The 12,643-nt window shown below is 39.0% G+C and overlaps 1 protein-coding gene across 2 annotated transcripts in view; it reads right to left on the bottom strand.

Annotated features, from left to right (window-relative positions):
- RBM27 (RNA binding motif protein 27) overlaps positions 1-12,643 on the bottom strand; it is a 97,324-nt gene that overhangs the window by 54,475 nt on the left and 30,206 nt on the right. For both annotated transcript variants that reach the window (XM_030211585.1, XM_030211586.1), the window contains exons 8-11: positions 8,887-9,021; positions 4,276-4,425; positions 3,617-3,758; positions 3,007-3,160 (exon numbers count right to left, since the gene is read on the bottom strand). In XM_030211585.1, the coding sequence (XP_030067445.1) occupies positions 3,007-3,160; positions 3,617-3,758; positions 4,276-4,425; positions 8,887-9,021 (581 nt within the window). The remainder of the gene's footprint in view (positions 1-3,006; positions 3,161-3,616; positions 3,759-4,275; positions 4,426-8,886; positions 9,022-12,643) is intronic.

The following is a 12,643-nucleotide window of genomic DNA, read 5'->3' as shown; positions in this document are numbered from 1 at the left end:
ACTGTTAGGATTGACAGACTAAAGGACATTTATTGTTGAATATTTTTTTTTTGTCCAAGGTATTTATTCAATAGGGTTATCTTTCTTATCAAGGATTACATAAGGATCATATCATGCTTTGAGTAAAATAAAATAAAATAAAACTGAGGCGGAAGAAAAAGCAAGGAAGGTGGAACAAAAAGATAAGAAGGTACCCAAAGAGAAAAGACACCCCCAAATCACTAAAACCAAAACACATACTAGGAAATGTAGTCTAAGCAATAAAATTCATGACCTTCAAGCCCTGATGTTGGAGGCAGACTTGGACATAGTTGCAGTCACAGAGACATGGCTCAATGGTTTCCATGAATGGGATGTAAACATACCAGGCTATAATCTTTTTAGGAAGGATAGAGAGGGGCGTAAAGGTGGAGGAGTAGTTCTGTATGTGAGAAATGATATCGCAGCGACTGAAATGACAGGAAACTGGGGAAAGGAAGAAGCGATATGGATCACCATAAAAAGAGAGGATGGAACCTCTGTCCACATGGGCGTTGTCTACAGACCCCCGACACAATTGGAGGAACTAGATAAAGATCTGATCGCTGATATTCATAAGTTGGCGAAGAAAAGAGAGGTGCTGTTGTTGGGAGATTTTAATCTGCCAGATGTAGATTGGAAGGTTCCATCTGCCAAATCTGAAAGAAGTAGACAGATTGTGGATGCTTTCCAAAGTGCTCTGCTCAGACAAATGGTGACAGAACCCACGAGGGAGGGAGCAACGTTGGATCTGGTGCTCACAAATGGGAATAGTGTGTCAAATGTCAGAGTGGGTGCACACCTGGAAAGCAGTGACCATCAAACGGTTTGGTTTGATATGACGGCTGAAGTGCAGGGCGGACACTCTAAACTCAAAGTCCTGGATTTCAAGCGTGCTGACTTTAGTAAAATGGGGGAATACCTGAGGAAGGAGCTGATGGGCTGGAAGGACGTACAAGAAGTGGAAGGACAGTGGTCCAGGCTGAAAGAAGTAATAAATAGGGCCACAGACCTTTATGTAAGGAGAGTAACTAAAAGCAAAAGAAAAAGAAAACAGATATGGTGGACAAAGCCATGGGACCGGACGGGATCCACCCCAGGATATTGAGGGAGTTCAGAGAGGTTCTGGCGGGTCCTCTTAAAGATTTGTTTAATAAATCCTTGGAGACGGGAGAGGTTCCGAGGGACTGGAGAACGGCGGAGGTGGTCCCTCTTCACAAAAGTGGTAATAGGGAAGAGGCTGGAAACTACAGGCCGGTAAGCCTCACTTCAGTTATTGGTAAAGTAATGGAAGCGATGCTGAAGGAAAGGATAGTGAATTTCCTGGAAGCCAATAAGTTGCAAGATCCGAGACAACATGGTTTCACCAAAGGGAAATCGTGCCAAACGAATCTCTTTGAATTCTTTGACTGGGTGACGGGAGAATTAAATCAAGGACGTGCTATGGACGTAATCTATTTAGATTTCAGCAAAGCTTTCGACACGGTTCCCCACAGGAGGCTCTTGAATAAACTAGATGGGCTGAAGATAGGACCCGAAGTGGTGAACTGGATTAGGAACTGGTTGACGGGCAGACGCCAGAGGGTGGTGGTGAATGGAGTTTGCTCGGAGGAGGGAAAGGTGAGTAGTGGAGTGCCTCAGGGATCGGTGCTGGGGCCGATTCTGTTCAATATATTTGTGAGTGACATTGCCGAAGGGTTACGAGGTAACGTTTGCCTTTTTGCGGATGAGACCAAGATTGGACATGCCGGAGGGAGTGGAAAACATGAAAAAAGATCTGAAGAAGCTAGAAGAATGGTCTAACGTTTGGCAATTAAAATTCAATGCGAAGAAATGCAAAGTGATGCACTTAGGGAGTAGAAATCCAAGGGAGACGTATGTGTTAGGCGGGGAGAGTCTGATTGGCACGGACGGGGAGAGGGATCTTGGGGTGATAGTATCCGAGGACCTGAAGGCGACGAAACAGTGTGACAAGGCGGTGGCCGTAGCTAGAAGATTGCTAGGCTGTATAGGGAGAGGTGTGACCAGCAGAAGAAGGGAGGTTTTAATGCCCCTGTATAAGACGTTGGTGAGGCCCCACCTGGAGTACTGTGTTCAGTTTTGGAGGCCGTACCTTGCGAAGGATGTCAAAAAAATGGAAGCGGTGCAAAGAAAAGCTACGAGGATGGTATGGGATTTGCGTTCCAAAACGTATGAAGAGAGACTTGCTGACCTGAACATGCATACCCTGGAGGAAAGGAGGAACAGGGGTGATATGATACAGACATTCAAATATTTGAAAGGTATTAATCCGCAAACGAATCTTTTCCGGAGATGGGAAGGCGGTAGAACGAAAGGACATGAAATGAGATTGAAGGGGGGCAGACTCAGGAAAGATGTCAGGAAGTATTTTTTCACGGAGAGGGTGGTGGATGCTTGGAATGCCCTCCCACGGGAGGTGGTGGCGATGAAAACGGTAACGGAATTCAAACATGCGTGGTATGTGCATAAAGGAATCCTGTGCAGAAGGAATGGATCCTCAGAAGCTTAGCTACAATCGGGTGGCAGAGCAGGTGGGGAGAAGAGGGGTTGGTGGTTGGGAGGCGAGGATAGGGGAGGGCAGACTTATACGGTCTGTGCCAGAGCCGGTGATGGAAGGCGGGACAGGTGGTTGGGAGGCAGGAAAAACTGCTGGGCAGACTTATACGGTCTGTGCCCTGAGAAAGACAGGTACAAATCAAGGTAAGGTATACACATGAGTTTATCTTGGGCAGACTGGATGGACCGTGCAGGTCTTTTTCTGCCGTCATCTACTATGTTACTATGTAATGCAGACCAGCCTAGAGGATTCACAGACCTTTCTCCGTTAGTCCCTATTGAATCACACTGATCTAGCGTTATACAGAAGGTTTCAGTCTTATTTGATTAATGAAGGCTGAATGCCTGGAAATATACATTTTAATCAATATTTACTATTTCCACATAGGGTTCAGCAGCTCAGTCTTGTACCTGTATGTTGACAATTGTTCCAAACTTGCTGAAATGTTCATTCAGTTTGGTGATGTTGTTCAGCTCTTGAGGGATTTTCCGAACTTCTAGTTTGGTATTGGTATACTGGCTCTTTTTCACAAAACCAGGTTTATTCTGATGGTTGTTCCCTGGTCTGAACAAAGCACCAAAAATAAATCGGTAAATCAATGAAACAAAATACATTTTATTCACTTAATCTTGAAGAAAATGAAAAACTGCTAGGAGAAGCCTTTAACATCATTTTACAGTAAATTACAGCAAAAGACCAAACCCCAAGAAACAAAACGATCCTGTGTTGCAACTGTTTATGACCTGTCCTGGATCACTGCTAAAATCACCAAAACCACCAAGACACCAAGCAAACTTGTGTAACTTGCACCACACCTAAACCTCTCCTCACATTTCTTGCACCGACACTCTGTTCGCACCCTTTACTATTGATGAAATCTCACACGCACAGTCACATGCACCACTGCGCAAGGCAGCACCGCAGACTGCTCTTCACAGATTTTGTATTTTGTGTGTCTCAGCTCACAGCAGGAACTGAAGCGCACTTAAAGTCAGCGCAGAGTTAACGGCATGTTCTTACTTTTCCACCCAGGGCTTTTTTGCAGCTGGCCCTTCCATGCTGCATAGAGGTCTTTTTCGGTCTGGTTCTACCACCACTCTGGACGTATTACTATTCGTGGTGACTGGAGCAGATGGTTCGGTCTGGATAACTATATTAGCAGCTGATAAAAAAAAATAAACAAAATCTAATCAGATAGGAACATAAATGTATTACCATCATACCAAAAATGTTTGAGCAAGGAGAGAGAATACTACTTAAAAGGTCATGAAAATGTTTTCTAAGTTCAACAATTTTTATTTATGACAAATCTAAGGAAACAAATCCAACGATATAACTACACAGCTATTCCAATATCAAAACGTACATAAGAAAGAGAATACCAACCATACAGATCGTCATCAGGCTTTTAACAATTTTATGCCTCCCACCCCTATCCACTATTCCAGTTTAAAACATCTTTTCTTGACGACAACCATAACACCAAAGAAAAAGAAAAAGTCAAACAGCTAGAAGTCACATGCGATGACTGAAATGTTATACTGTGGGCCTGCTCACAGTAGCAAAGGGGGATGGAAAGAGCCCTATTTTTTTTTTTTTTTTTTACATAAAATGACTCCAAACAATTACAGAGCCCCCATACTGATTAAATGTGAGAGACAAACCTCCAGAAAATATACCTCTTGGATTTGTATCCATGTCCCCAGACGTCAGCCCGATCAAATTTGGGCGCTGTGTCAGCGTTCTTGAGAAGAACTGTCGGTACTGCGTCCTACCAGCATTCGTAATACTAGGCGCTTCTGGATTATAACCATCTGGCTCATATGTGTCTGTTGGAAAAGGATGAAGACAAAAGAGGAGTCAACAGCTCTGAAAACTCAACTATTTCACATCTCATGTAGTAAGGTTATGTTCAAATTTCCCTTTGCTTTTAGAGATTTTTCGTTACAGAAAAAATAAAGAAGCAAAATTGAATAATTACCTGCTTCCAAAATTAAGAAAAACAAATCTAGGCCTACAGAAAAGCTGTTTTAGATCTCGTTGACTTGCTTATAAAGCACAACAGATTATATGGCCCAGCTGTACTTGTTCCCTCTGCAGCCTATTAAGATGTTTCATCATATTGTACTGACATTGTGAACATTTGTGTCATCTGAATGTTCTCCTGTGCTATCAAGGTATTTCATTTCTGATCCTGTCATGTTTCTAATATATGAACATTCTACTGAGCTGTGTTATCGTTTTATTCCTATTACCAAGATTTAATATCATTGCCCTGTGTGTTACGCTGTCCTATGGTCATTTTATTTTGCCATGCTGTTACTACTGTTGTGTACTGTCCTGGGTGACTCTTCATACATCTCAATCAATTAATAAATATGGTCAAGCAGACTTTTTCTGAAGTCACACTGGGGAGCTTCTTTTAATCTCCAGCATTTGGGTGGAAAGTTTTGGAATTAACTCATTTTCCACACAAAAACTTCGACCGTACAATGATGTACACAAAGAGTGAACAGCTGGTGGTATCCTACTGAATATGGAGAAAGTACTGCATACGCAGACTTACGATATGAAACTCATATACATATGCCTCCCTTTCTCCATCTCTTTTTGTCTAATGTATATATCTCTGCATGAAGCACCTGTTTTTTCCAATGCACTGCATTAAAGACTGAGGAACGTCAAGCTCCATCTCTGGCTGTCTTCAAATCTAGGCTAAAAGCCCACCTTTTTGATGCTGCTTTTAACTTCTAATCCTTACTTACTTGTTCAGTACCCATGTTTTATCAATCCCACCTTAGTAATTCCCTTATCCGTTATTTGTCCTGTCTGTCTGTTCTGATTAGATTGTAAGCTCTGTCAAGCAGGGACTGTCTTTTCATGTTCAAGTGTACAGCGCTGCGTACATCTAGTAAGCGCTATAGAAATGATTAGTAGTAGTAGTAGTAGGTCAGGCAATTCCACCTTCTGCTTTTCTGCTCCTCAGGACATGCAGTGCATTGCATCCTGGCCTAAATTTTAAATGCCTTCAAGAACGTGGCCTTTGATTCACTTGTTAGCCAGATTTAGTCAAGTACTTTCTTTGTTGCTCTATTGGTAGTCACTCTTGTTCCATTTTTCTTTTCCTTTCCTTCCTCAGCCCTTTCTTTGTGCCCCACTTGTTTTTCTTTGACAATTTTCTTCACATGATCTAGGGTTGTTGTTGTTGGGGGGTTTTATTGTTTTGTTTTTTAAATTGCTGTGCTCTGCTTTCTCCTCCCTTCTTGGCCGTGATGTTGTCTATTGTTCTTTGACCATTTTTATTCTGTTTTTTTTTTTTTTGTAAACTGCTTTAATGTCCTTTGGACATTTCTGTCCGTCTTCAAATCTAGGCTAAAAGCCCACTTTTTTGAGGCTGCTTTTAACTCCTAACCCCTATGCACTTGTTCAGTACCTATGTCTGTTGTATCATTCCCACCTTAAGTAATTCCCTTATCCCTTATTTGTCCTGTTTGTCTGTCCTGATTAGATTGCGAGCTCTGTCGAGCAGGGACCATCTCTTCATGTTCATACAGAGCTGCGTACATCTAGTAGTACTACAGAAATAAGATGGTATAACAAATGTTCAAATAAATAAAATAAATACTACAAACTGAAAACTATACAGCGAGTAATAACCTCCATTTACTAACAGTTCACAGGTATTATCATCTTGTATTAGACCAAACAAAACAAAATGTTTCTAGTTCTGCTTTTTTTTTTTTTTTAAACCTTGAAAGAGTTGAAGAAAAAATAATTTTAAACCATCCTGACTAATGATGTCCCGGGCTGGTTTCTGGCTCCTGCTGCTTGTCTACTGACCCAGTCTCTTGTTTTTGTTGTTTATGTTTAGTTGGGATTTTCCACATCATCTTTAATTAATGTCAAGGTGATTTATAATTACTGTAAAACAACAGAAGAAAGAAAAAAAAAAAACTCCAAACACTTTTATAGCAAAGTAAAGTAAGATTCAGGGAAGAAACAGGCATGACTCCACAAAACCCATTAACATTGCCAAGTACCTACGAAAAAGTATGTTTTGAGGCCCTTGCAGAATTCCTTTTAGGAAGCCTCCACTTGCAGGGAAAGGGGTAGTGCATTCCACAGGAAGGGTGCAAACAAAACAAAAAGGTGAAAATAGAGTGACTCACCGATTCTAATGTGGAACACAATGCAGTAGTAGTTAATGGGTAAGATTTTTTTTTTTTTTTTTTTTATTTATAACAATTTTACAAATAAAATCAAGTATTAAACTTGTTTGAAAAGTGGTATATTTCATTTCATATACAATTAAAAAAAAAAAAGAAAAAGAAAAGACCATATTTTAAATTGAAATCCCCACTCAAGTCCACAAAATGGGATTCAAAATGAAAAGAAAGAGTGGAATTATTCTAACAGGAATACATTTCTAAAGATATTTACTTGAGAAATTCACAGGCTACATATTCGGTGTTACATTTATTCGTATCAAGGGGGAGATGACATTTTCAGATTTCCTTATTTTGTCTGGACACTAAAAAAGCTGTTAGTTGAGACGGTTCAAAGAATACATATTTAAGGGATTGGTATTTTACCACACATTTACAGGGAAATCTGAGAAAGAAAATTGCTCCCAGCTGTAAAACTGCTGGTTTCATCAATAGAAATTGTTTTCGCTTTTTTTGTGTCTCGCGAGAGACATCAGGAAATATCTGGATTTTTTGGCCTAAGAACACTTTATCCTTATTTCTAAAGTACAGTTTCATTAGCCATGCCTTGTCTGGTGGTAATGCTACAGTCACTATCAATGTTGTTGGGATGACTGGATCATTTTCTGAGGATTCAAGTATAGCAGAAATATTAAGATCTTGTTTCTGATTTTCTTGATTTAGTATTGGCAGGTAATATATCCTAGAAAAAGGTGGAATCAGCTCTTCTTTTACTTCAAGTATTTCCATTAAATACTTCTTTAACATTTCCATTGGAGATTTAGATAATTGTCTTGGGAAATTTAACAAACGAAGATTATTACTTCTAGCTGAATTTTCCAATAATTCAGTTTTTTTCCGCAAGAAAGTCAAATCTTTAATCTTGTTGAGTTTGAAGTTTTTTTAATCTCCAAAGTCTTATCATCGTGCATTTTCTCTAGTTTTTCAAATTTAGTATCCAAAATATTAGTTTTTTGCTCAAGAGCCAGAAAATCCTGATTCAATTTATTTACTTGAGGAACAAGAGACTTTCCTAAGGTAATTATCAAAGTCCACAACGAATCCAGCGTTACTTCTGCTGGTTTTTTAAAGTCAAAAGTAAATTGTGTGGGTATTACCTCTTTATCGTGAATTTGTTCCAAACTAGCAGCTTCTTCCACATTCAGTGGAGTAGATGTTTGTGTCCAGGATCTCAAATCAGCTCCAGCCGGATCTATTTCCTCCCGGCCCTGTAAACTCGTACCACTTCGGGAAAGCAAGTCCAGAGACGCCTCGGTTGGTGTGCTGTACCCCGCAGGTTGCGGGGGCGGTTCCCTCGAGTCAGGGCTGAGCGTCAGCTCGAGCCCAGGAGAAGCTTCCGGGCCTCCACTCGCACCGGCGCTACTCAGCGGGCTACCTTCCGACATCTGAATCGCCGAAATAGTTGGAATAGTTGCTGCCTGAAGTAATGTTCGAATGTCTTGAGAGGTAAGAACTTGCCGTTGCGGGGCTTTGGAGGCAGGACGGCCTCGTCTTTTCGGCATGTTTAATTAGATAAATTATCCTTTCAGGGAGCGAAAATGCAGCCTGCTAGCGTCTCAAGAACGCGGCCATCTTGAATCCCGAATGGGTAAGATTTTTTATCTATCATGAAATTCTGATTAACTACAGGGTGACAGGGATTAGTCAGAATCAAGAATTTGGTTTTGTCTTTGTTAAGTTTAAGTCTGAATTCAGCAGCCCAGGATTCCATCAGATTCAAGTCAGATTTGACGGTAAGCAAGATCTCTGACAAATTCTCCAGAAACGGAATATAAATGGTATCATCATCAGCATATACGAAGGCCTTAAAACCTCTGAATTCCAGTAAACTACCTCGTGGAGCTATTGAACAGGATAGGGGAAGGGGGGGAAGCCCTTTATTGATCAAAACTGTACATTTCAACTTACAAACCTTTTCAGTATCCAAACAATCCTGGTAGGCAATTATCAATTTTAACACAGAAACATGCCAAGGTCATTTAGGTCATTAGCATCACCATAGTCTTCCCACAGACTTAACACCCTCCCCCCCCCCCCCACCCCAATTAAAGTGGTTCTGCTTACGCTCTGAAACTGTATACAGCATGTTCTGAGGTAAAGGTGGAGGCAGTCTTGCAGCCACTGGTGCAAGACTGGGCACAGTGCTTGTCCCGGGTTGTTCACGGTTATTTAATAAACTTGGCTGTGTTAATGGTAATCCTGTAACAAAAATCACAGAATATAATTTTTACAAACGTGTTAATTCTTCCTGTATCTGAATGGCATTTACTGAACCGAGATGATTTTAAAAAGGTATAACTTCTGGGTGAAAGTGATGCTAAGAACTGCAAAACACACCACTACTGGTAAGTAAAATCATTTTTTTTTTATTCACTTTGAAAATTTCACATAATCTCTTGCTTATGTATATGGCAGTAAGGAAGCACAAGATTATTTGAAATTTTCAAAGTCAAATTTTTTTTAAAATTCACTTTGAAAATTTCAAATCTCTTGCTTATACATATGGCGGTAAGGAAGCATGAGACAGCTTGTTATAAGAAGAGTAACAAACTACTACCTGTAAAAATCCAGGATACTTATAAAAACTACACGTAAACCAAAAACAAAGCTGAAGAATAAGCCTTTCATTTTTAAATGTCAATATCTAGACGCTTGAGCAATAGGGGAAATATAAAATAAAAAAGAAGAGAAAAATCAGGACTGAGGCTCTCACAGAGAGCCTGATATTTTTAAGAAAGCAGACAGTAAAAGACTTTTAGCCATCTGTCACGCCACCTTGAACATCATGAGCTCATCCCTTTTCCTATCTGATCATGAAGACAGAAGTATGGAAACTCAATTTCTCCAACAAAGAATATATTCCTCAGAGAACCCTCTTTGCCCACCTAACATCCGGTGAATAGGTAGCAGTACCACACGGACATGAATGTAGAAAATGTGCCACTTATTTCCATAAAGAACAATGAATGGAGCATGCTAACAGGACTAAAATTCTTACTCAGCAAGCACCAACAAGGCTCAATGTTGGGCCCCACATTATTTGTTTTCATCATACCTCTTGCTACTCTAATTCAAGATCTTGGGATTCATGCATATTTATATGCCGATGATATACAGCTCCTTATCACTCATGATAATTGGGACTTGGGCTTTCAACAAACTCTGGAATTCAACCTAGGAAGGATAGTTTGGATAGACTTTCAAATTGATTCTTAACCCACATATATCCGAGAAATTATGGGTTTCCAGAAATAGGCCTCCTCCACGTAATCAAAGCATTTGTAAAATTTCACGTTCTGGTAAAGGATTCAATTCTTTCTTTGGAGGTCTTGTTTAAACAGAGGCGTATTTTCAAAGACTTGGAGGCATATTTTCAAAGCACTTAAGACTTATAAAGTTCCATACTAAGCCATGGAACACTTTGTAAGTCTGAGTGTTTTGAAAATGAGCTCTACAGTAACATAGTAAATGACAGCGAATAGATAAAGACCTGCATGGTCTATTCAGTCTGTCCAGCAAGGCAGCAATAGACACCCACCACTTTGTGAAGGTTCTACTCCATCATGATTGAACACTGGCATCACAAACTGGGCAGCTGGCAATTCACCACAATGCCAACCACAGAAAGGCAGATATAGATGATGTGATCTTGGAAGAGTGGATTTTAATTTTGTCTTCAGCACAGTCACACTCATTATCAATTCATAATTAAAGCAACAATCCAACAATATTGCTATCAATCAACATTGTTATTTGCTAATTTTAACCGTAAAGTGTCACTCACTCCCCTACCGAGATAAACACTCACACTCATAGAATACAATATGAATGTGATGTAAAATACACGTTTGATCCCGATTTGTCTTTGTCATTTTTGGAACAAAAACCATAGAAGTCTGCCTGGCACTAGCCTTACTTTCCAACTACTGGAGCTGCTGTCTAAGCCCATTCATACCTGTCTTTCCATACTCAGGACAGATACTGCTAAATTTTGTCTACCACTGGCCTTATTTCCCAAATACTGATTATATCTTCCTTCTATATATGGATTATGTGTGTTTATCCCATGTATATTTTAATTCTATCACTACCACCTTCACTAGGAGGGCATTCCAGGCATCCATAACCCTCACCATGAAAAATATTTCCTAATATTACTCCTAAGTTTACCTACTGCAATCTCAATTCACTTCCCTACTTCTGGAAAACATTATATATATATATATATATATATATATATATACACACACACACACATACATACATACATTTTAAGAATTTAAACATCTGTATATCTCCCCTATACCTACTTTTCTCTAGGGTACACATTCAGATCACGATATTTGATTTAAAACTTTATTTTCAGTCCCATATACCTGTGGCTCTTAGAAGAACGAGGTCCCTTAAATCCTACTTAGACCTTAGGGCATTAAAGGCCTTATTGTGTGTCCTTTTTATAGATCAGCTTAACTACTGTAATTTCCCTTTAGCAGGTGTCCCATTTTATTAGCTGAAACGTTCACAGCTTATTTAAAATACTTCCGTAAAGCTTATGACGCTAAAATAACAGACCACGCAATTCCTCTGTTCATAGAACACAGGCTTCCAATTTGGCACATTGCATGCCAAGTGGTCTAAAATTAAAAAAAGTTCCCACCATCATGTTCTCCAATTTTGTTCAAATTTTATCTGTTGCGCGAGTCAGGTGTTAAACAAAGTTTCCCAAAATTTGAGGTCTCTAACTGCAATAGTTGCAGATCTAGACCCCCTTTTCTGAAAGGTTGTCAGTCCATGAGTGCGCGGCATTTACCAAAATGCCATTTTTGGGGTGTAATAAAATCCAAACACATTTATAAGAATGGCTAAAAAATTCAAATCCTGTACAGTTTTTGATGCTAATTCCAATGAAATACATTTTAACATTATGGATGCAAAATCCAGTCAAACAAGTTGACTCAAAGTGTGCATCAAAATTGGTCGCGACTCATCAGAACATATTTGGACCAATATCTTCTGCTGAGATATTCATTAGTTTTGTACACTGCTATGATGATTATTTAAATTGTGGTCCATCAAATTCTAATAAATAAAATATGAAAGCCTATCCAAACATCTAAAGGTGGCAAGTATTTCCAAAGCAGTGGAGATGGATGAGGCAGCAATACATTCCAGTACTGACATGGCAGAACTTAAAACGAGGGTCTGTGTTCATTAATATAAAAAAATTAACCCTATGTTGACCTTCAAAACATCATCAAACAATTATAAAACCAAATACACATTTGATCTGTAAAAACAAGCTATGACTGGTTATTCCATGGAAGATATCCCCACTTGGCACTTATAATAGAACATTAAAAGCTTCCCCTAAGAACGCTATGTCCTGGCAGAGTGAACTTGCCATAGTAAAACTCTTCATCTCTATGCAATTATTTGTAAAAGAACTTCTAAAAGAGGTGCTCATTTAATAATACAATTCTCATAACAACAATGTTTAAAACAGAAAAAAGCAATTATTCTGATATTATTGCAGTATACTAATTTATGGCTTATATTGTGTAAGTATTAATTTTGTACTTCCAATAACATATAGCTCCGTCTATATTTATGTAATGTGAAGGTTGAACTTAGAATCATTACATTTATTTATTTATTTTTTAATTTATAAAATTTCAATACACTTACATGAAGATGAAAAACATCAAAATGTTCAGAAATAACACAATTTTTTATAAAGCAATAAATCCAATTACAAGAAACTCAAGTCTTATTAATTTGTTCACAATTGTGGGATCCAAGAATTAGGAAATAAACAAAAATA

The sequence above is a fragment of the Microcaecilia unicolor genome, chromosome 8 (genome assembly GCF_901765095.1).
Source record: "Microcaecilia unicolor chromosome 8, aMicUni1.1, whole genome shotgun sequence".
NCBI lineage: Eukaryota > Metazoa > Chordata > Amphibia > Gymnophiona > Siphonopidae > Microcaecilia > Microcaecilia unicolor.
This window is presented reverse-complemented; position numbering and strand designations above follow the sequence as displayed.